The sequence below is a fragment of the Capricornis sumatraensis genome, chromosome 8, assembly GCF_032405125.1.
Source record: "Capricornis sumatraensis isolate serow.1 chromosome 8, serow.2, whole genome shotgun sequence".
NCBI lineage: Eukaryota > Metazoa > Chordata > Mammalia > Artiodactyla > Bovidae > Capricornis > Capricornis sumatraensis.
This window is the reverse complement of record NC_091076.1, coordinates 71591175-71611897: the sequence shown is the minus strand read 5'-3', so window position 1 is coordinate 71611897 and position 20723 is coordinate 71591175. Positions and strand designations below refer to the sequence as shown.

At 39.9% G+C, this 20723-nt stretch overlaps 1 protein-coding gene across 1 annotated transcript in view; it reads right to left on the bottom strand.

The window, feature by feature from the left end:
• The window catches only part of EFCAB5 (EF-hand calcium binding domain 5), a 94462-nt gene that overhangs the window by 44117 nt on the left and 29622 nt on the right, over positions 1-20723 (bottom strand). Inside the window, exons 3-5 of the mRNA XM_068977428.1 lie at positions 16881-17037; positions 14028-14076; positions 7794-7864 (exon numbers count right to left, since the gene is read on the bottom strand). Of these exons, the coding sequence (XP_068833529.1) occupies positions 7794-7864; positions 14028-14076; positions 16881-17037 (277 nt within the window). The remainder of the gene's footprint in view (positions 1-7793; positions 7865-14027; positions 14077-16880; positions 17038-20723) is intronic.

Sequence of the window (20723 nt, the reverse complement as noted above, 5' to 3'; positions counted from 1 at the left end):
GGGAAAAGAACTTGAAAAAGAATAGACACATGTATATGTAAAACCCAATCACTTTGCTGCACACCTGAAACTAACACAGCATTGTTAATCAACTATACTCCAATAGAAAATAAAAATTCAAAAGAAATCATTCTTGTCAATAAATAAACATTTAAAGCATTGTTCTTAGTGTTCTTTCTAAAGTAAGGAGCTACAAGGTGGAGATACTTAAGTAGAAGAAATTTAAAACTCATGGACACTAGAAAACTTTCCTACACGAATCCTGGTCCACTGAAGTCTCATTTTTATTCTACTGTGCATGCCTCAGCACCATAATAAAAACATAGTAGTATAACTCACAATGTTTTGCACCTGTTCATTGCTTTGTAATTGTCTTTTTGTGGCATGTGTTCTTAACTTGGAGACTTCCCCAAGGGCTCAGCAGGTAAAGAATCCACCTGCCATGCAGGAGACTCAGGTTTGATCCCTGGGTCAGAAAGATCCCCTGGAGGAGGAAATGGCAACCCATTCCTGTCTGGGAAATGCCATGGGCAGAGGAGCCTGGTGGGCTACAGTCCATGGGCCGCAGAGTCAGACACAACTGAGCACGCATGCACATCCTTAACTTGCTTCTATTTTGATTCTTTCATTCCCTGTACCCTACTCTGGCTTCATCCAGTGTATGTATGCACATGCGCGCACACATACACACATGGACATAAATGCCTGCCTATACCCACAGGCACACTCCCATACAACAATGCATTATTTGATCCTTAAGTGTAAGAAATACAACTCGAACTTTGAGCTCTGTTCTAGCACAGAGAGTAAATAGTATATACTTAAGAAGTAAGAAACTAGAAGTAAATATTCTAAAATAGCTATTTTTGGTCTTCACTTACTGGAATAAAATGAAAATGATGAAATGATGAATAAAATGAAATAGATGAAAAGAGAGGTTATAGTCAACAAAAAGATTATCATCTGTTCATTTACCCACCAGAAAACAGAAATGCTAGAAAAATGATGTGAATATGGAAGTATATGTGGCCATTCATTCTCTCCATTTGTCTTTTTCTCTATATTATCAGTAATTATTACTCAGTGACTCTTATTTTTTCCAAACATGCTGCAACCTGAAGGCAAATTACGCTGCTCATTAAAACAATTAGAGGGGCAACTGCATGGCATAGTATCGCCACTGGGTGGCGCTGTGTGTAATAGCCGACATGTATAATTCCATTTTGTTTTAGTTTCATTGAATGCTGGCAGAATAAGTTTAAAACACACCTCTTTAAAAGCATATATTCCATCCATGTTATACATGAACCTTATAAACTAAAGTTACCTCAATAAAAAATAAATTTTAAAAAATTTAGATAAATTTTTTAAAATTTAGGTGTTCTAAACACTACTTCTTTGTCTGATGTCATGTCTTAGTGATTTATTGATCATATAATTAAATATATCCAATATTTTATATAAGAAACACTTCCTTGGTTTCTGTTGATGTAATAGCTCTTCACTCTAAATAAAGCACCTTAAGATGTGCTACTTGCATTTTAGGAGAAGGTGGGAAATGTCAGAAAAACTGTTATTATTAGCCCAAACCACTCATTAAAAAATATTTTATTTATATAAACACACATATACATATGCACACACATATATATAGATATATACATCTACAAAGGTATTACATAGAATGCTGAAAGTTACTATTAAGTGTGTGTGTATATACATACATATATATAATGACTTCCCTGGTGGCTCAGAGGGTAAGGAATCCTCCTGCAATGCAGGAGACCTGGGTTCAATCCCTGGTTGGGAAGATCCCCTGGAAAACGGCATAGCAACCCACTCCAGTACTCTTGACTGGAGAATCCCTATGGACAGAGGAGCCTGGTGGGCTACAATCCATGGGATTGCAGAGTCGGACACGACTGAGCAACTAAGCACAGCACATATATATATATATTCCACCCTTACCCATTTTCTCCTTTAATTGTGTGGACTTACATACATATATACATATACACACAAACAGACAAATATCATATATGGTTATATACATATATGTATTCATGTATGATATGTATGTATGTGTATATGTACATATTGTTGAATTAATTTAAATGAATGAAGGGAGGAAATAAAACTGACATCAGACTTCACAACATCCAATACCACAAAATAATTAAGCAATGTCTATATTGTTTTGAGGTGGAAGGAAAAGGTGATCCAAATACAGTATATTCATTCAAAATACAGTTTCAGAGGCAATATGCAGGCATTTTCAACGTAAAAGAAGTCAGAAAATACAGCACCCTTGTGACCTTCCTGAAAACAACTTTGCAAGAAATTTAGCCAATTAAGAGATAAATAAAAATAAATAACTCAGGAATAGAAAAACCATTGTAAAAAGACAGGAGGTGAACCTTAAATCCATTTAAATATTAGACTAAGATTAATCAACTATCGGAACTATAATTACAGGAAAAAAAAGTAAATAATGTAAATCTGGATAAAATAACTTGGGGGAATTCCCTGAGAGTTCAGCAGTTAGGACTTGGTGCTTTCACTGCTGGGGCCTGGGTTCAACATCAGATCAGGGAACTAAAGATCCTACAAGCTGAGGGGCACAGCCAAGAGAAAAAACTAAACTAAACTTGGGGAACATAAAAAGAAAAAAAGATAGGAAGACATGAGGAAATATTAAACCCTTCACCTTTTATAGTAGTGTGTCAACTGTTATTGTATGTAATTGAAATATGTGATTTAAAAAATGACTGTAACCTTTCCTGATCTTCATCATATTGCCTTTTCTTAGAGTGATTTTAGAATAATTTTTCTGATGATATGTCCAATTTCAATAATTCTCTTATTTATACTTTAGTTTCTCTTTCCTCTGTTGGAATCAAGTATAATTAAATACTTTTTATTTAAAGTAATTAAAATTTTATAACAAAATTTATGACATCCACATTATATGTCCCTCTATTTACTGAGACATTATATACACCTCTATTTACTGAGACAAAAAATATAAAGCTGTTTTAAATGATGTTCATCTAAGACTAACAATGGTTATTTCTGGGTAAGAAATTAATTATAGGGACTTCCCTGGTGGTCCAGTGGCTAAGACTCTGTGTTCCTAATGCAGGGGGCTCAGGTTTGATCCCTGCTTGAGGAACTAGATCCTGCATGCTACAACTAAGAGCTCACATGCTGCAATCAAGACCCAGTGCAGCCAAATAAATACATAAATATTTTTAAAAAGAAATTTATGAAAAATTTCAAATCCTCATCTTTTCAGTTTTACGAGTTGTTTGAATACTTTTTGTTTAGTCATGATAATTTTTACAAAATCAAGTAATTTTTCCTTAAAAAAGTATTCCATGGTGTTATTAAGAATTAATCCTATTAATAGGTTATGGGAATATATACATTGTTATTCTATTTTTATATTTATCTGTGCTTTTAAAATTCTTCACCCTACTATATTTTTTAAAAGTTTTAAGACTATAATTTCTCAACTGAGTAAATATTTAGTAGCATTCCATACAATTAGATGTAAGATCTTGACCCAATAATTACTAAATAAAGTATTTTTAAATTTCAAAATGGTTGGGCTTACATAATTTTAAAACTGTTTATTTCCCAGTTTTATTACATAACAAATGGGCTTCCCTGGTAGCTCAGCTGGTAAAGAATCTGCCTGCAATGCAAGAGACCCTGGGTTGATTCCTGGGTCAGGAAGATCTGCTGGAGAAGGGACAGGCTACCCATTCCAGTATTCTTGGTCTTCCCTGGTGGCTCGGCTGATAAAGAATCGCTCGCAATGTGGGAGACCTGGGTTAGATCCCTGAGTTGGGAAGATCCCCTGGAGAAGGGAATGGCTAACCACTCCAGCGTTCTGGCTGGAGAATTCCATAGACTGTATAGTCCATGGGGTCCCAAAGAATCGGACATGACTGAAAGGCTTTCACTTTCAAGAAAATATAACATCAGATTTCTAGTTTTTGAAACTTACAAAGTTTTCTTGGTGGCCTATTTCTGATAAAGTCTGATCAATATTCTTTGAAAACTAAATCAGGGTAACTGTAGGGACTGAAGTTCTGTATATGGTTGTAAAATGTCTTATTACATAACAGACATTATATTAAATAATATCTTATTATATATAGAACAGTATAACAGCTTCTTCATACCTTAATTTATTTTTTGCCTTTTTAAGTTATCAAATACTTAAAAAGTTTTGTTACTTCACACCATACACAAAAACGAACTCAAAGGATCAGACATTTAAATAGACGTATATATTAGTTAAAACTCTAAAATATATGAGCCTATCTTTATGATCTTTAATTAGGCAATAGTTTCTTGGATATAACATCAAAAGCAAAAGCAACAAAAGAAAAAAATAGACAAATTGGACTTCATCAAAACTAAAAATTTTGTGCTTTGAAGGACATCATCAAGAAAATGAAAGGAGGGACATCCCTGGCAAGCCAGAGGTTAGAACTTTCTGTGCTTCTACTGCAGGGCGCAGGTTTGATCCCTGGTCTGGGAACTAAATTCCTACATGCAACAGTGAGGACACGAGACTAACTTTTTAAAAAAGAAGAGAAAATGAAAAGATAACCAGCAGAATAGAAGAAAATATTTCTAAAATATACTTGACAAGGGATTGTCAAATATATCTGGATTATATAAAATATATAGACAATATTAAAGCTTTAATAACCCAATGCTGCTGCTGCTGCTGCTGCTAAGTCGCTTCAGTCGTGCCCAACTCTGTGCGACCCCATAGATGGCGGCCCACCAGGCTCCCCCGTCCCTGGGATTCTCCAGGCAAGAACACTGGAGTGGGTTGCCATTTCCTTCTCCAATGTATGAAAGTGAAAAGTGAAAGTGAAGTCGCTCAGTCGTGTCCGACTAGTAACGACCCCATGGACTGCAGCCTACCAGGCTCCTCCGTCCATGGGATTTTCCAGGCAAGAGTACTGGAGTGGGGGTGCCATTGCCTTCTCCGTAATAACCCGATAATAAAGACAAATAACCCAATTTTAAAACGGTCAAAGGGTATAAGTAGACATTTCTCCAAAGAAGATATGCAAGTCTCCAATACTTGAAAAGATGCTTGGTGTCATTTTAGCCATCAGAGCCATTTAGGATTTCAAAAGCACCGTGAGCTACCACTTTACCCTCACAGGGTGGCTATAGTTAAAAAACAAAACGATGAAACAAAGCAAACAAAAAAAACAAAACAGAGAATAACAGGTGTTGCCAAGGATGTGGAGTTCACTATGGGAATGTAAAACAGGGCAGGCAGCCACTGTGGAAAGCAGTCTGGCAGTTCCTTAAAAGGTTAATCATAGAGTTGGTATATGAACCAGCAATTCCACTCCTAGGTATATACCTAAGGGAACTGAGACATATGCTCACAGGAAAATATATTCACAAATGTTTATAGCAGCATTATTTACAATAGTAAAAAAAGTAAAAACAGCCCAACTGATGAATGGATAAAGTGCGCTCTGTCCATACGAAGGAATATTTTGTTTTGTTTTTAGTTGCTAAGTCATGTCTAACTCTTTTGCGACTCTATGGATTGTAGTCCACCAGGCTCCTCTGTCTGTGGAATTTCCCAGGCAAGAAGACTGCATTGGTTTCCCATTTCCCTCTCCAGGGGATTTTTCCAACCGAGGGATCAAACCCACGTCTCCTGCATAGGCAGGCAGATTTTTTTACCCCTGAGCCACCAGAGAAGTCCATAGATTCTCATTAGTTATCTATTTATACATAATATCAATAGTGTATATATGTCAATCCCAACCTCTCTATTAATTCCACCATCCCCCTTGGTCCAGAACAGAGTCTTTATTGGAGTTTGCTGAGGAAAGATAAGGCAGGGCAGGGTAAACAGTTTAGGACTGGCAATTTGAATAATCCCAGTAGACTTTGGGGCACAGGAGCTGTCCCCAGTTATCTGGCATCTGGTCCTGGGTTGATTTGAGGCAGGGGAAATACTGGTTTGGTGAGTGAGGTTTAAACCAGTAGGTGGTTCAGAGTATGTGCTTTGGATCACAGAGAATATATAAACAATTTTGGCCATTAGTTTGGCCTGTGACTAATGGACACCAAATACTCAAATACAGAATCTAAGAAATCAGAACATAATAGAGACAGGATGGCCAAGTTCTTGTCTACATGATAATCATTTCAAGGGTTCCAGAAATCCTTCATACAGAATCTTGAAATTATTTAGTGCACAGTCATCACTGTCCATGAAGCAAGGGTGAAGGAGTGGAGGAGAAAGTTACCTTGACTCTGGTACTCAGAAAAACAAGGGGAATTAGAGGGAAGTCATGAAAAAATATAAAAGCAGGCTGAAGAAATAGGACCCTGGTACCATTAAACCACTTCTTTTGCTTATTCCACTACAATAAAATCATAATTTATCAAGTGTAATTTTGTGTTGACTTTGAAGCAAACGGCCTGAATACTAATTTCTCCAGCTCCACTCACTGTGAGACCTTGTACAAGTTACTTAACCTTTCTGAACCTCAGTATCTTCATCTATAAAATTAGGAATAAGAATTGCTGAAGTTTCCAGGAGTTGCTGATTTAATTTAATTTAATCACTTATTAGATGGCAACCCACTCCAGTGTTCTTGCCTGGAGAATCGCAGAGATGGGGGAGCCTGGTGGGCTGCCGTTTATGGGGTCGCACAGAGTCAGACATGACTGAAGCAACTTAGCAGGAGCCCCAGCAATCACTTAATGGCAAATAGATGGGGAAACAATGGAAACAGTGACAGACTTTATTCTCTTGGGCTCCAAAATCTCTGCAGATGGTGACTGCAGCCATGAAATTAAGACACTTGCTCCTTGGAGGGAAAGCTATGATAAACCTAGACAGCAACCTAAAAAGCAGAGACATTACTTTGCCAACAAAGGTCTGTCTAGTCAAAGCTATGGTTTTTCCAATAGTCATGTATGGATGTGAGAGTTGGACCATAAAGAAAGCTGAGGGCCAAAGAATTGATGCTTTTGAACTGTGGTGTTGGAGAAGACTCATGAGAGTCCTCTGGAATGCAGGGAGATAAAACCATTGAATCCAAAAGGAAATCAGTCCTGAATATTCATTGGAAGGACTGATGCTGAAGCTGAAACTCCAATATTTTGGCCACATGATGCAAAGAACTGACTCATCGGAAAAGACACTGATGCTGGGAAAGATTGAGGGCAGGAGGGGAAGGGGACAACAGAGGATGAGGTGGTTGGATGGCATCACCGGCTCAATGAACATGAGTTTAAGCAAGCTCTGGGTGTTGGTGATAGACAGAGCAGCCTGGTGGGCTACAGTCCATGGGGTCGCAAAGAGTTGGACGTGACTGAGCAACTGAACTGAAGTGAAATATTTTAAAGTATACATCTGAGAATTGATAAAATAAGCTATTGCTTGCCTGCCCGCGAAGTTGCTTCAGTTGTGTCTGACTCTGTGCAACCCTATGGACTGCAGCCTGCCGGGCTCCTCTCTCCATGGGACTCTCCAGACAAGAATACCGGAGTGGATTGCCATGCTCTCCTCCAGGGGACCTTCCTGACCCAGGGATCGAACCTGCATCTCCTACATCTCCTGCATTGGCAGGTGGTTCTTTACCACTAGTACCACCTCGGAAGCCCCAAATTAGCTATTATGCTTTCATTTATTTAATTCTAAGTTACTGTATGTATGACATCCACCAAAAGATGATTGAGACCTGCAAAATAATTTGATTCAAATAATGAATAATGTAACTGCTTACTTGTATAAATTCTGTTTTGTTCAATCTTGGTTTCATTGAGTCAGCAATATCTGCTGGTAGACAGCATGTTTCTAATTATTGAACAGAAGTTATTTGATAGTTAGTTTGGTTGTAACACATTCACATTTTATATTCATATTATAGTACTCCAAAAGAACATAAAATTATTGATGCCAATCAATATTTATAATTGAATGATATATAGTTGGGTGACATTCCAATTACTACAAGATTATAATTTTTCCTGGCTTCTATTTAGCCAAGGAACTCAAACATTTAAGAGCATGCCTACATTTTTAATGATCGTGTCAAGATAAAGCAGAAATAAACAGGCACATCAACAGTATAAAAGACTACAAAAATATCTGTGTTGGTTTATGCTAGAAGGTCCTAAAACGTAAATGCTTTTTAAAGACTTTATTTTGTATTTAATGTTTTTTTAATTAAATAAATAATATATGAATATGTTCTTTTGGTAAGAGATTCAAATAATACAAGTAGGAAATATAAGCAGGAAAACCTGAAAATGGGCCATTTTCCCTCCCCCGCCACCCCAGCACTCTCCCTCCCCTCTGCTCTACTAGAAACCACTGTCAATGGTTTGTTGTCACCCTTTCAGCAACTTTTCTATGTATTTTCATATATGTGTGTGTGTACTTGGTCGCTCAGTTGTGTCTGACTCTGCGACCCTATGGACTGCAGTACGCCAGGGTTCCCTGTCCTTCATCATCTCCTGGAGCCTGCTCAAATTCATGTCCATTGAGTCAGTGATGCCATCCAACCATCTCATCCTCTATCAACCCCTTCTTCTCCTGCCTTCAATCTATCCCAGCATCAGGGTCTTTTCTAACTAGTCAGCTCTTAGCATTGGGTGGCCACAGTATTGGAACTTCAGCTTCAGCATCAGTCCTTTTAATTCAGGACTGATTTCCCTGAGGATTGACTGGTTTGATCTCCTTGCTGTCCAAGGGACTCTCAAGAGTCTTCTCTAACACCACAATTTAAAAGCATCAATTATTCAGTATTCAGCCTTTTTTACAGTCCAACTCTCACATCCATACATGCTGCCGCTGCTGCTGCTAAGTCGCTTCAGTTGTGTCTGACTCTGTGCAACCCCATAGACGGCAGCCCACCAGGGATCCTCCAGGCAAGAACACTGGAGTGGGTTGCCATTTCCTTCTCCAGTGCATGAAAGTGAAAAGTGAAAGTGAAGTTGCTCAGTCCTGTCTGACTCTTAGCGACCCCATGGACTGCAGCGTACCAGGCTCCTCCATCCATGGGATTTTTCAGGCAAGAGCACTGGAGTGGGGTGCCATCTCCTTCTCCCATCCATACATGACTACTGGAAAAACCATAGCTTTGTACAGAACTTGGTCAGTAAACATATATACACACACACACAAATACACACACACACACACACACACATATGAAAATACATGGGGTTTCCCTGATGGCTCAGACAGTAAAGAATCTGCTTTAGTTCAATCCCTGGGCTGGGAAGATCCCCTGGAGAAGGGAATGGCTACCCACTCCAGTATTCTTGCCTGGAGAATCCCTTGAACAGAGGAGCCCAGTGGGCTACAGTCCATGGGGTTGCAAAAAGTCAGACAGGACTTAGCGACTAAACAGCAGCAGCAACAAAATGTATATATACACATATATCTTTTGATTCTCTATGCATAAATATTATCATATTGATCTGCAACTTGCAAGTTGTTTTTTTTTTTTTTTTGCTTCACCACTCATCTTGCAGATCTTTTCAAATAGTATGTAGAACTCAGGTGGCAGATTTGGGATGGAAATATGATTGAGAGTCAATGAAGTCATTGGTTTAAATAAGAAAACCCGAGGAGTGAGTGCAATTCCTGCACAGTAAAGACTTTACTCCTCCTGCCAGACATTCAAGTAGATTAAAAAAAATTGCTTAGAATAATTTTAAATGTGAAATCTATTCTATTTTACATATAAACACACAGTATATTTTTTGCTGTTGAATTTTCCAAGAATGTAACTACTATCAAAATTTGAGAATTGTCTTTTGCTTCATTTGGAACTTTGCCAAGAGTTGGTCAGCATTTTAGAAAATTATATAATGGAAAATAATATTATAAATTATACCTGAGCTCCAATATAATATTCCCGTGTTAGTCTACATTTGTAGTTTTTCTGTGCATGGGGATTCTACATGTATATACAAATCCATTTATTTTGCTCTTATTTCAAAATGTCAAATACAAGGAATATAACTGATTGTACATAATTTTACTTTTCTTATATCTAAACATTCATTATGAAAATGAAGAAGTAAAAATGTTAGTCACTTAGTTGTGTCCGATACTTTGTGACCCCGTGGACTGTAGCCCGCCCAGCTCCTCTGTTCATGGGATTCTCTAGGCAAGAATATAGGAGTGGGTTACTATTTCCTTCTCCAGGGGATCTTCCCAACCTAGGGATTGAACCCAGGTCTCCTGCATTGCAGGTGGATTTTTTTTATCATCTGAGCCACTGGGAACAAATGTCTGACTATTCCATATGTCTTTCAGTGAAGTTGTAGCCAAGCAATTATATATTGAAATATGGCACATTTAATTTTCTTATATCTTTCCTTGTATTTCTCCATATCACAGCTATGATATTGTATCTTTCTTTTAAAATTCTGTGAAAGTAAGTAATATTTTCTAGGAATTTGATAGGATACAAGCACTTACAGTGAACGATGTTGGATTCGTGATCTCTGAATATTTAGCTTTGGAACCAGAGACCAGGCTTGCCCACTCAGGGCTCTTGTGTGGCAGAAGTTTTATTACAGTGAAAAGGGGCAGAGAAAGCTTCTGACATAGACATCAGAAGTGGGGAGGAGAGTGCCCCACTCAATAGTCTTTACGACTGGAATGCAAAAGTAGGAAGTTAGGAAACACCTGGAGTAACAGGCAAATTTGGCCTTGGAATGCGGAATGAAGCAGGGCAAAGACTAATAGAGTTTTGCCAAGAAAATGCACTGGTCATAGCAAACACCCTCTTCCAACAACACAAGAGAAGACTCTACACATGGACATCACCAGATGGTCAACACTGAAATCAGATTTATTATATTCTTTCCAGCCAAAGATGGAGAAGCTCTATACAGTCAAAAAAAAACAAGACCAGGAGCTGACTGTGGCTCAGATCATGAACTCCTTATTACAAAATTCAGACTCAAATTGAAGAAAGTAGGGAAAACCGCTAGACCATTCAGGTATGACCTAAGTCAAATCCCTTATACAGTGGAAGTGAGAAGTAGATTTAAGGGCCTAGATCTGATAGATAGAGTGCCTGATAAACTATGGAATGAGGTTCGTGACATTGTACAGGAGACAGGGATCAAGACCATCCCCAAGACAAAGAAATGTGAAAAAGCAAAATAGCTGTCTGGGGAGGCCTTACAAATAGCTGTGAAAAGAAGAGAGGCGAAAAACAAAGGAGAAAAGGAAAGATATAAGCATCTGAATGCAGAGTTCCAAAGAATAGCAAGAAGAGATAAGAAAGCCTTCTTCAGCAATCAATGCAAAGAAATAGAGGAAAACAACAGAATGGGAAAGACTAGAGATCTCTTCAAGAAAATTAGAGATACCAAGGGAACATTTCATGCAAAGATGGGCTCGATAAAGGACAGAAATTGTCTGGACCTAACAGAAGCAGAAGATATTAAGGAGAGGTGGCAAGAATACATGGAAGAACTGTACAAAAAAGATCTTCACGACCCAGATAATCATGATAATGTGATCACTAATCTAGAGCCAGACATCTTGGAATGTGAAGTCAAGTGGGCCTTAGAAATCATCACTACAAACAAAGCTAGTGCAGGTGATGGAATTCCAGTTGAGCTGTTTCAAATCCTGAAAGACGATGCTGTGAAAGTGCTGCACTCAATATGCCAGCAAGTTTGGAAAACTCAGCAGTGGCCACAGGACTGGAAAAGGTCCGTTTTCATTCCAATTCCAAAGAAAGGCAATGCCAAAGAATGCTCAAACTACTGCACAATTGCACTCATCTCACATGCTAGTAAAGTAATGCTCAAAATTCTCCAAGCCAGACTTCAGCAATACATGAACCGTGAACTCCCTGATGTTCAAGCTGGTTTTAGAAAAGGCAGAGGAACCAGAAATCAAATTGCCAACATCTGCTGGATCATGGAAAAAGCAAGAGAGTTCCAGAAAAACATCTATTTCTGCTTTATTGACTATGCCAAAGCCTTTGACTGTGTGGATCACAATAAACTGTGGAAAATTCTGAAAGAGATGGAAATACCAGACCACCTAAACTGCCTCTTGAGAAATCTGTATGCAGGTCAGGAAGCAACAGTTAGAACTGGACATGAACAACAGACTGGTTCCAAATAGGAAAAGGAGTATGTCAAGGCTGTATATTGTCACCCTACTTATTTAACTTATATGCAGAGTACATCATGAGAAACACTGGGCTGGAAGAAACACAAGCTGGACTCAAGATGGCCGGGAGAAATATCAATAACCTCAGATATGCAGATGACACCACCCTTATGGCAGAAAGTGAAGAGGAGCTAAAAAGCCTCTTGATGAAAGTGAAAGAGGAGAGTGAAAAAGTTGGCTTCAAGCTCAACATTCAGAAATCGAAGATCATGGCATCCGGTCCCATCACTTCATGGGAAATAGATGGGGAAACAGTGGAAACAGTGTCAGACTTTATTTTGGGGGGCTCCAAAATCACTGCAGATGGTGATCGAAGCCATGAAATTAAAAGACGCCTGCTCCTTGGAAGAAAAGTTATGACCAACCTAGATAGTATATTCAAAAGCAGAGACATTACTTTGCCGACTAAGGTCCGTCTAGTCAAGGCTATGGTTTTTCCTGTGGTCATGTATGGATGTGAGAGTTGGACTGTGAAGAAGGCTGAGTGCCGAAGAATTGATGCATTTAAACTGTGGTGTTGGAGAAGACTCTTGAGAGTCCCTTGGACTGCAAGGAGATCCAACCAGTCCATTCTGCAGGAGCTCAGCCCTGGGATTTCTTTGGAAGGAATGATGCTAAAGCTGAAGCTCCAGTATTTTGGCCACCTCATGTGAAGAGTTGACTCATTGGAAAAGACTCTGATGCTGGGAGGGATTGGGGGCAGGAGGAGAAGGGGACGACAGAGGATGAGATGGCTGGATGGTGTCACGGACTCGATGGACGTGAGTCTGAGTGAACTGCGGGAGATGGTGATGGACAGGGAGGCCTGGCGTGCTGCGATTCATGGGGTCACAAAGAGTTGGACACCACTGAGCGACTGAACTGAACTGAACTGAAGGGAATTATATCCTTTTTTAATTAGTTATTACAATAAATCAAAAGAATGTCTCAAGGTTGTAAAAATTTTACCAGACCCACACCCACAATTTACATTTTAGGATAACAGGATTAGAATTTAACAGTAGAAAGAGCCTACCAAACCCACTCCCATAATATACATTCTAAGATATCAGGATTAGTCAGAAGGTTTTCAGGAAGGAGAAACTGTCCTCAAGCAGGATACATTGTTGTTATATAATCTCTAGGACAGAGTTTAAATTGAGTTTGTTGTGCAATCATCAGTTCCGGGTTTAAAGAAAAAAAAAAAGTTTTATGTGTTAAGACTAAGGAATGTAGAGAGGAAAAAAAAGATGTTTGTCCTTTCCTCCTCCTTGAGAATTCCAGACCCCTTTCTCCGCCTCAGGGACCCCAGACTTCTTATCAACCATGCCTAGGAACTGACTCTTTCAATAGTAAGTAAGTAAGTAGGTAAAGTCGCTCAGTCATGTCCAACTCTTTATGACCCCATGGACTTCAGCCTACCAGGCTCCTCTGTCCATGGGATTTTCCAGGCAAGAATACCGGAGTGGGTTGCCATTTCCTTCTCCAGGGGATCTTCCCGACCCAGGGATCGAACCCCGGTCTCCAGCATTGCAGACACTTTACCGTCTAAGCCACCAGGGAAGCCCCTCAATAGTAAGGGTTATTACAAAATAATTTTAATAAAATGGGCCACTCGACTAAAAGAATTAAAATTCACAGACTGCATCTCTGCTGTTCTACATTCTCCATCTGAGAAGAGCAAAGGAGCTTGAGAACATCTGTAAGAGCTTTGATAACGTCTGCCTCAATACTGGCTCTTCATCTTAAAGCAGCATTCTCCCCCTCCAAAAAAAGAGATAGAAAGAGAGAGAAATATAAACACTGTAGTAAGAGGCAGGCTTACCAAGCTGCAAATCTGGATTTTGAAAAAATTCATAAAGGACGTTCTGAATCTGCAAATCAAAGAGACCATATATTACTTTTCAATTACCATATATTTAGTATTTCAGAATAAAAGCCATCTGTAGTCTTTCAGTTTAAGTCCTGAGTAATTCTTCTGACCCAGGCACAGAAATAGTAAAAGTTAATATTTAGTTTATAGCATATTTCAAAGTATATAAAATACTTTTGCATGTATTTCCTCAGTGATTTTCAACCCTTTTGTGTGAGAATTAGGATGCTGATAGGATTCCATTTGCCAGCTCCAAGGAAATTTCTAACAATCCTTGGACACTGGGCATGATGAAGCTAAAGCACCTTTGGCAACAAGCTTGGCAATCCAAAGAATTCTCTGTAATTCCTCATTTGTCAATGACAAAATAAAATTTCAGAGCTCCTCTTGATCTATTTTATTTTAAAATACTACTATTGTTCAAATCAGTTTTAGGTTCACAACAAAATTAACCAGAAGATACAGAGTTTCCGTATACTCCCTGCCCCCACCCCACCACATACATGGCTTAACTCCACTATCAACATCCCCCATCACAGCGGTACATTTGTTACAACCAATGAACCTACACTGTAACCTCAAAACCCAAAGTCCATAGTTTATGTATAACTATGGGTTTTGAAAATTATATAATGACATGTATCCATCATTATGTAATACAGAATTGTTTCACCACCTTAAACTCTTCTATGCTCTGTCTATTCATCTCTGTCCACACCCCACCTTTCCTGTCTTCATAATTTTACTTTTTCTGGAATGTTATAGAATTAGACTCATACGGTATATAGCCTTTTCAGATTGGCTTCTTTCACTTAGTAATATGCATGTAAGGTTCTCCCACATCTTTTCATGGCTTGATAGCTCATTTCTTTTTAGCACAGAATAATATTCCACTATCTGGATGTACCACATTTATTTATTATTCACCTACTGAGGGATGGCTTCCCAGGTGGTGTTAGTGGTAAGGAATCCACCTGCAATGCAGGAAACAGAAGAGATGCAGATTCAATCCCTGGGTCAGGAAGATCCCCTGGAGGAGGGCATGGCAACTTGCTCCAGTATCCTTGCCTGGAGAATCCCATGCACAGAGGAGTCTGGCAAGCTACAGTCCATGGGGTCAGAAAGAGTTGTACATGACTGAGGCGACTTATGCACTGAAGGACATCTTGGTTGCTTCCAAGTTTTGCTAATTGAACTGAACTGAACTGAATTATGCAGTAAACATCCATGTGTCAGCTTTTGTGTGGACATGAATTTCCAGCTTCTTTGGGTAAATACAAAGGCTCCTCTACCAGGGCTCAATCATATGATAAGAGTATGTTTAGTTTCATAAGAGACTGCCAAGCTGTGTTCCAAAGTGGCCATAACCATTTTGTATTTCTACCAATAATGAATGAGAGTTTCTGCTGCTGCACATCTTTGCCAGTATTTGGTGTTGTCAGTGTTCTGGATTCTGATAGGTGTGTAGTGGTATCTCATGGCTGTTTTCAATTGCATTTCCTCAATGACATGTGTGGAACATCTTTTCATATCCTTTTTTGCCATCTGTATATCTTTGGTGAAGTGTCTGTTCAGGTCTTTTGCCCCTTTTAAAATCTGTTATTTGTTTTCTTATTGTTGATTTCAAGAGCTCTTTGTATATTTTGGATAATTGTCCTTTATCAGCCATGTCTTTTGTAAATATTTTCTTCCAGTCTGAGGCTTGTCCTCCTTGGTGTATTTTTAGCAATTCACTTTGAACTGGAAATATACTTGGTATTGTATATGCTGCTGCTGCTGCTGCTAAGTCACTTCAGTGTGTCTGACTCTGTGCGACCCCACAGACGGCAGCCCACCAGGCTCCCCCGTCCCTGGGATTCTTCAGGCAAGAACACTGGAGTGGGTTGCCATTTCCTTCTCCAGTGCATGAAAGTGAAAGTGAAGTCGCTTAGGCGTGTCCGACTCTTAGTGACCCCATGGACTGCAGCCTACCAGGCTCCTCCGTCCATGGGATTTTCCAGGCAAGAGTACTGGAGTGGGGTGGGTATTGTATATAACCAACAATTATTCTCACATCTACATATACCTGTGTGTATATGTGTGCTCAGTCATGTCTGGCTCTGTGAACCCATGGACTGTAGCCACCAGGCTCCTCTGTCCATAGAATTTCCCAGGCAGAATACTGGAGTGGGTAGCCATTTCCTACTCCAGGGGATCTTCCCGACCCAAGGATCACACCCAAGTCTCCTACGACTTCTGCACTGGCAGGCAGATTCTTTACCACTGGTGCCACCTGGGAAGCACCTACATATACCTAAGAGAACATATTTATCTCTTAGAGCACAGTTATTTTCTGGAGCTAATGACATGGTCTTTTAGGGAATTCCCTGGCGGTCCAGCAGTTAGGACTCCACACTTTCACTGCTGAAGGCCCAGGTTCAATCCCTCGTCAGGGAATTAAAATCCCACAAGCTGCATGGTGCCGCCCATACCCCCACTCCACACTACAAAAAGGACATGGTCGTTTAGCCCGCAGAAGTAATTAGTCACACACATACGAAAAACAAACAGAAGCTATGTCTGTCTATAATGAAGTTTGTGAAATTCAGCCAGAATTAATATTTTGGAAATCTACCTAGAATTTTCTTTTTAATGTTCAAGAGAAAATTGAAGAAATTTACTTTCGTGGGCTAGATTTACCTCAGCAAGATCGAAAATTTAGAGGGAAGCTTCTAGCACTCTAGAAGCACTCTAGATTGCTCAGGATCTAGCAATCGCTCTTACCACCCCTTCCACCTTACCCTTCACAGCTACCCTCCTCCTTACCACTACCATGGGAATCATTCCTTTGGGGTCTAGAATCCACTCATTGAACTGCTCCTGCAGAGCCTGTTTCCGTGCGTTGGCCACCTTGGCTTTGATGTCGTTTATGTATTCTTTTTGTTCTCGTTTCTGTTTAATATTCTCCTTTATCTTGGATACTCTGAAGGATGTAGAAATAGAAGACATGTTGTGTTAAGATTATTGGATTTGATTCAGATTGCTCAAAAGGCAGAATTCAGAGTTCAGAGCCTCATTTAAATTTTCGACCTCTCTTTTTCCATGAGAGCTTCATTTAAGCCTGCAGTGATTCCCTCCTTCCCCTAGCACATATTCAATTTGGCATTTCTCATAAGCTGCCTGCTACTATTACTTGACTTTTTATAGAGGTCGGCCTTATTTTACTCAACGAAATACTATACTTAAGAAGTACTAAGAATAGCTCTAGAAGCTGCCATGTATAAAAGCAAGATTGAACACACTAAGGCCTTAGGGTGGTGGGCCTCTTTTTTCCCTGGACATAGAAATCATCTTGGAAAGACTTTGATTCCAAGTCTAGGTAGGGAGACTGCATTTATAACAAGCATCTCAGGTAGTTCTGATCCCTTGGATCCAACTTTTGATTTCTGTCCAGGAATATTTATCACCAATTTCTTTTATCTGGCCAGAGTCAAATACTTTTGACAGCCCTTAAGCAGAATAGTTACATTCTACTCAGACAGAGTTGTATCACTCAGGTTGAAAATGGGGGAAGAACTGTGGTTTTAGGCAGCCCTATATTTATCATCCACATTAGGACTTCAAAACCACCAGATGGGTTTTGATTGAAACACCAAAATGGTGCAGAATAAAATAAAAATAAAAGTAGCTTCTGATTTCAAACATAATTGTCAAATAATGTTTGAGTCAGGTCTTCTCATGGTTCAGCTGATAAAGAATCTGCCTGCAATGAGGGAGACCTGAGTTCGATCCCTGGGTTGGGAAGATCTCCTGGAGGAGGGAAGGCTATCCACTTCAGTATTCTGGTCTGGAGAATTCCAAGAACTGTACAGTCCATGGGGTTGCAAAGAGTCAGACACAGCTGAGCAACTTTCACTTTCTTTCATTTTTCAAAGAAAAGACTAAGGCAATCTAACAGATTTTGAAATGCAAAAGACTTCTCAGGAGGAACTGGTAAATTGGAGAACTCTAATAATCCAAGAGGAATTAATACAGAGACTTCTCTGTAGCTCAGATGGTAAAGAGTCTGCCTGCAATTCAGGAGATCCAGGTTCAATCCCTGGGTTGGGAAGATCATTTGGAGAAGGGAATGGCAACCCACTCCAGGATTCTTGCCAGGAGAATCCCATGAACAGAGGGGCCTGGCAGGCTACAGTCCATGGGGTCCCAAAGAGTTAGACATGACTAAGCAACCAACACTACTAATAATCCAAGGGGGGCTTCCCAGGTGGCTCAGTGGTAAAGAGTCTGCCTGCCAATGCAGGAGATGCAGGTTCAATCCTTGGGTTGGGGAGATCCCCTGGAGAAGGAAATGGCAACCTACTCCAGTACTCTTGCCTGAGAAATTCAAGGACAGAGGAGCGTGGTAGGGGTCACAAGAATTTGACACAATTTAGTGACTAAAAAACAACAACAAACAATAATCCAAGAGAAACAATATAAACCTAAATCATTACTTTATGCCCATATAAGGACTTCAAACTTCTGTAAGATTTCAAAAATAAAATTTCAAGTTTGAAAATAAAAACAGGCAGGTTATTTTTTTTTTTTTTCAAGTCTGTATTGAATTTGCTACAATATTGCTTCTGTTTTGTTTTGGTTTTTTGGCCTCTATCTAGCATGCGGGATCTTGGACTTTAGCTCCCCAACCAGAGAACAGGATAGCCAGGGAATACCCGAAGGCAAGTTGTTTAATAGTGCAGAAAGCCTGGTGTCTGAACTGCTGGAAGATAATTAGCATTTTAAAGGAAGTGCTAAATTCCTCTGACGTGACTACTAACCAGCCAAACCTCATCACTTGTCTCCGAACCCTCAGTCTCTTCTCAGCTGGCTCTCCTTCTCTTCCACTATCTTTCTCCGTCTGCTGCCTTATCTGTCTACCTCTCCCTTTCCCACTCTCTCCCTCTCTTTATACAGCATGCATGTGTGTTCAGGAGGTCAGTGCTGTCCGACTCTTTGAGACCCCATGGAGCCTGCCAGGCTCCTCTGTCCATGGGATTTTCCAGGCAAGAATACTGTAGTGGGTTGCCATTTTCGGCTCCAGGATGTCTTCGCAGCCCAAGGATTGAACCCTGGTCTCCTGTTCTTGTTCAGTTGCTCAGCTGTATCAGACTCTTTTGCTGCCGCATGGACTGCAGCATGCCAGGCTTCCCTGTCTGTCACCATCTCCTGGAGTTTGCTCAAACTCATCTCCATCAAGTCAGTGATGCCATCCAACCACCCTTCTCTTCCAGCCTTCAATCTTTCCCAGCATCAGGGTCTTTTCCAAAGAGTTGGCTCTTCTCATCAGGTGGCCAAAGTACTGGAACTTCAGCTTCGGCATCGGTCCTTCCAGTGAATATACAAGATTGATTTCCTTTAAAATTAACTAGTTTGATCTCCTTGCAGTCCAAGGTATGCTCGAGTCTTCTCTAACACCGCAGATCAAAAATATCAATTCTTTGGCGCTCAGCTTTCTTTATGGTCCAGCTCTCACATCCATACATGACTCCTGGAAAAACCATAACTTTGACTGTATGGACCTTTGTCAGCAAAGTAATGTCTCTGCTTTTTAATATGCTGTCTAGGTTTGTCGTAGCTTTTCTTCCAAGGAGCAAGTGTCTTTTAATTTCATGGCTGCAGTCACCATCTGCAGAGATTTTGGAGCCCAAGAAAATGAAGTCTGTCACTGTTTCCATTGTTTCCCCATCTATTTGCCAGGAAGTGATGGGACCAGATGCCATGATCTTAGTTTTTTGAATATTGAGTTTTAAGACAGTTTTTTCACTCTCCTTTTTCACTTTAATTAAGAGGCTCTAGTTCTTCACTTTCTGCCATAAGGGTGGTGTCATCTGCATATCTGTTAAGTTAAGTCGCTCAGTCGTGTCCAACTCTTTGCAACCCCATGGACTGTAGCCCACCAGGCTCCTCCGTCCATGGGATTCTCCAGGCAAGAATACTGGAGTGGGTTGCCATTTGAGGTTATTGATATTTCTCCCGGCAGTCTTGATTCCGATTTGAATTAAGGTCTCCTGAGTCTCTGGCATTGGCAGGTGGATTCTTTACCACTGTGCCACCTGGGGAGCCTCTATACAGCTCTCTCTTCAATTCCTGTCTTTCCTTCCTGATTCTCTATTCTGTGTATTTCTTAGAGCTTTTTCTCATTATTCATTCATTTATACTCACTGAGTTTCTTATTCACTCTTTACACAAACATATACTGAGGACCTACTATGGATTCTGCCATTGTAAAGCTTAGGGTCCAGTGCAGAACAGGTAAGTAAGTGATGTTGTGTAATAAGTACTGGGTGTCTCCAGATTCTCATGTATATCAATCAAAATGGATTAACAAAATTGAGTTTCTGTCACAGTTCCATCTGCCTGAAAGGCCTTCCTCCCTCTCTTTGTTTGGCTAGATCCTCCACATCCTTTAGGTCTCAGTTCAGACATCATTTCCTCCCTCTTATTAATGTCCACATTTAGAAACAGAACCTGGTTTTGTGCTTCAGGGCCCCTGCACAGGAGGCTCTAAATACAATCCAGATGGATATTTAATTTATGATGTAACTTATTCAGGGACTGAATAAAATTTCTCTTTTGTGGTCTGCATTATCTCAAGAGGATATCTAATCAACAGAATTTCAAAGCCTC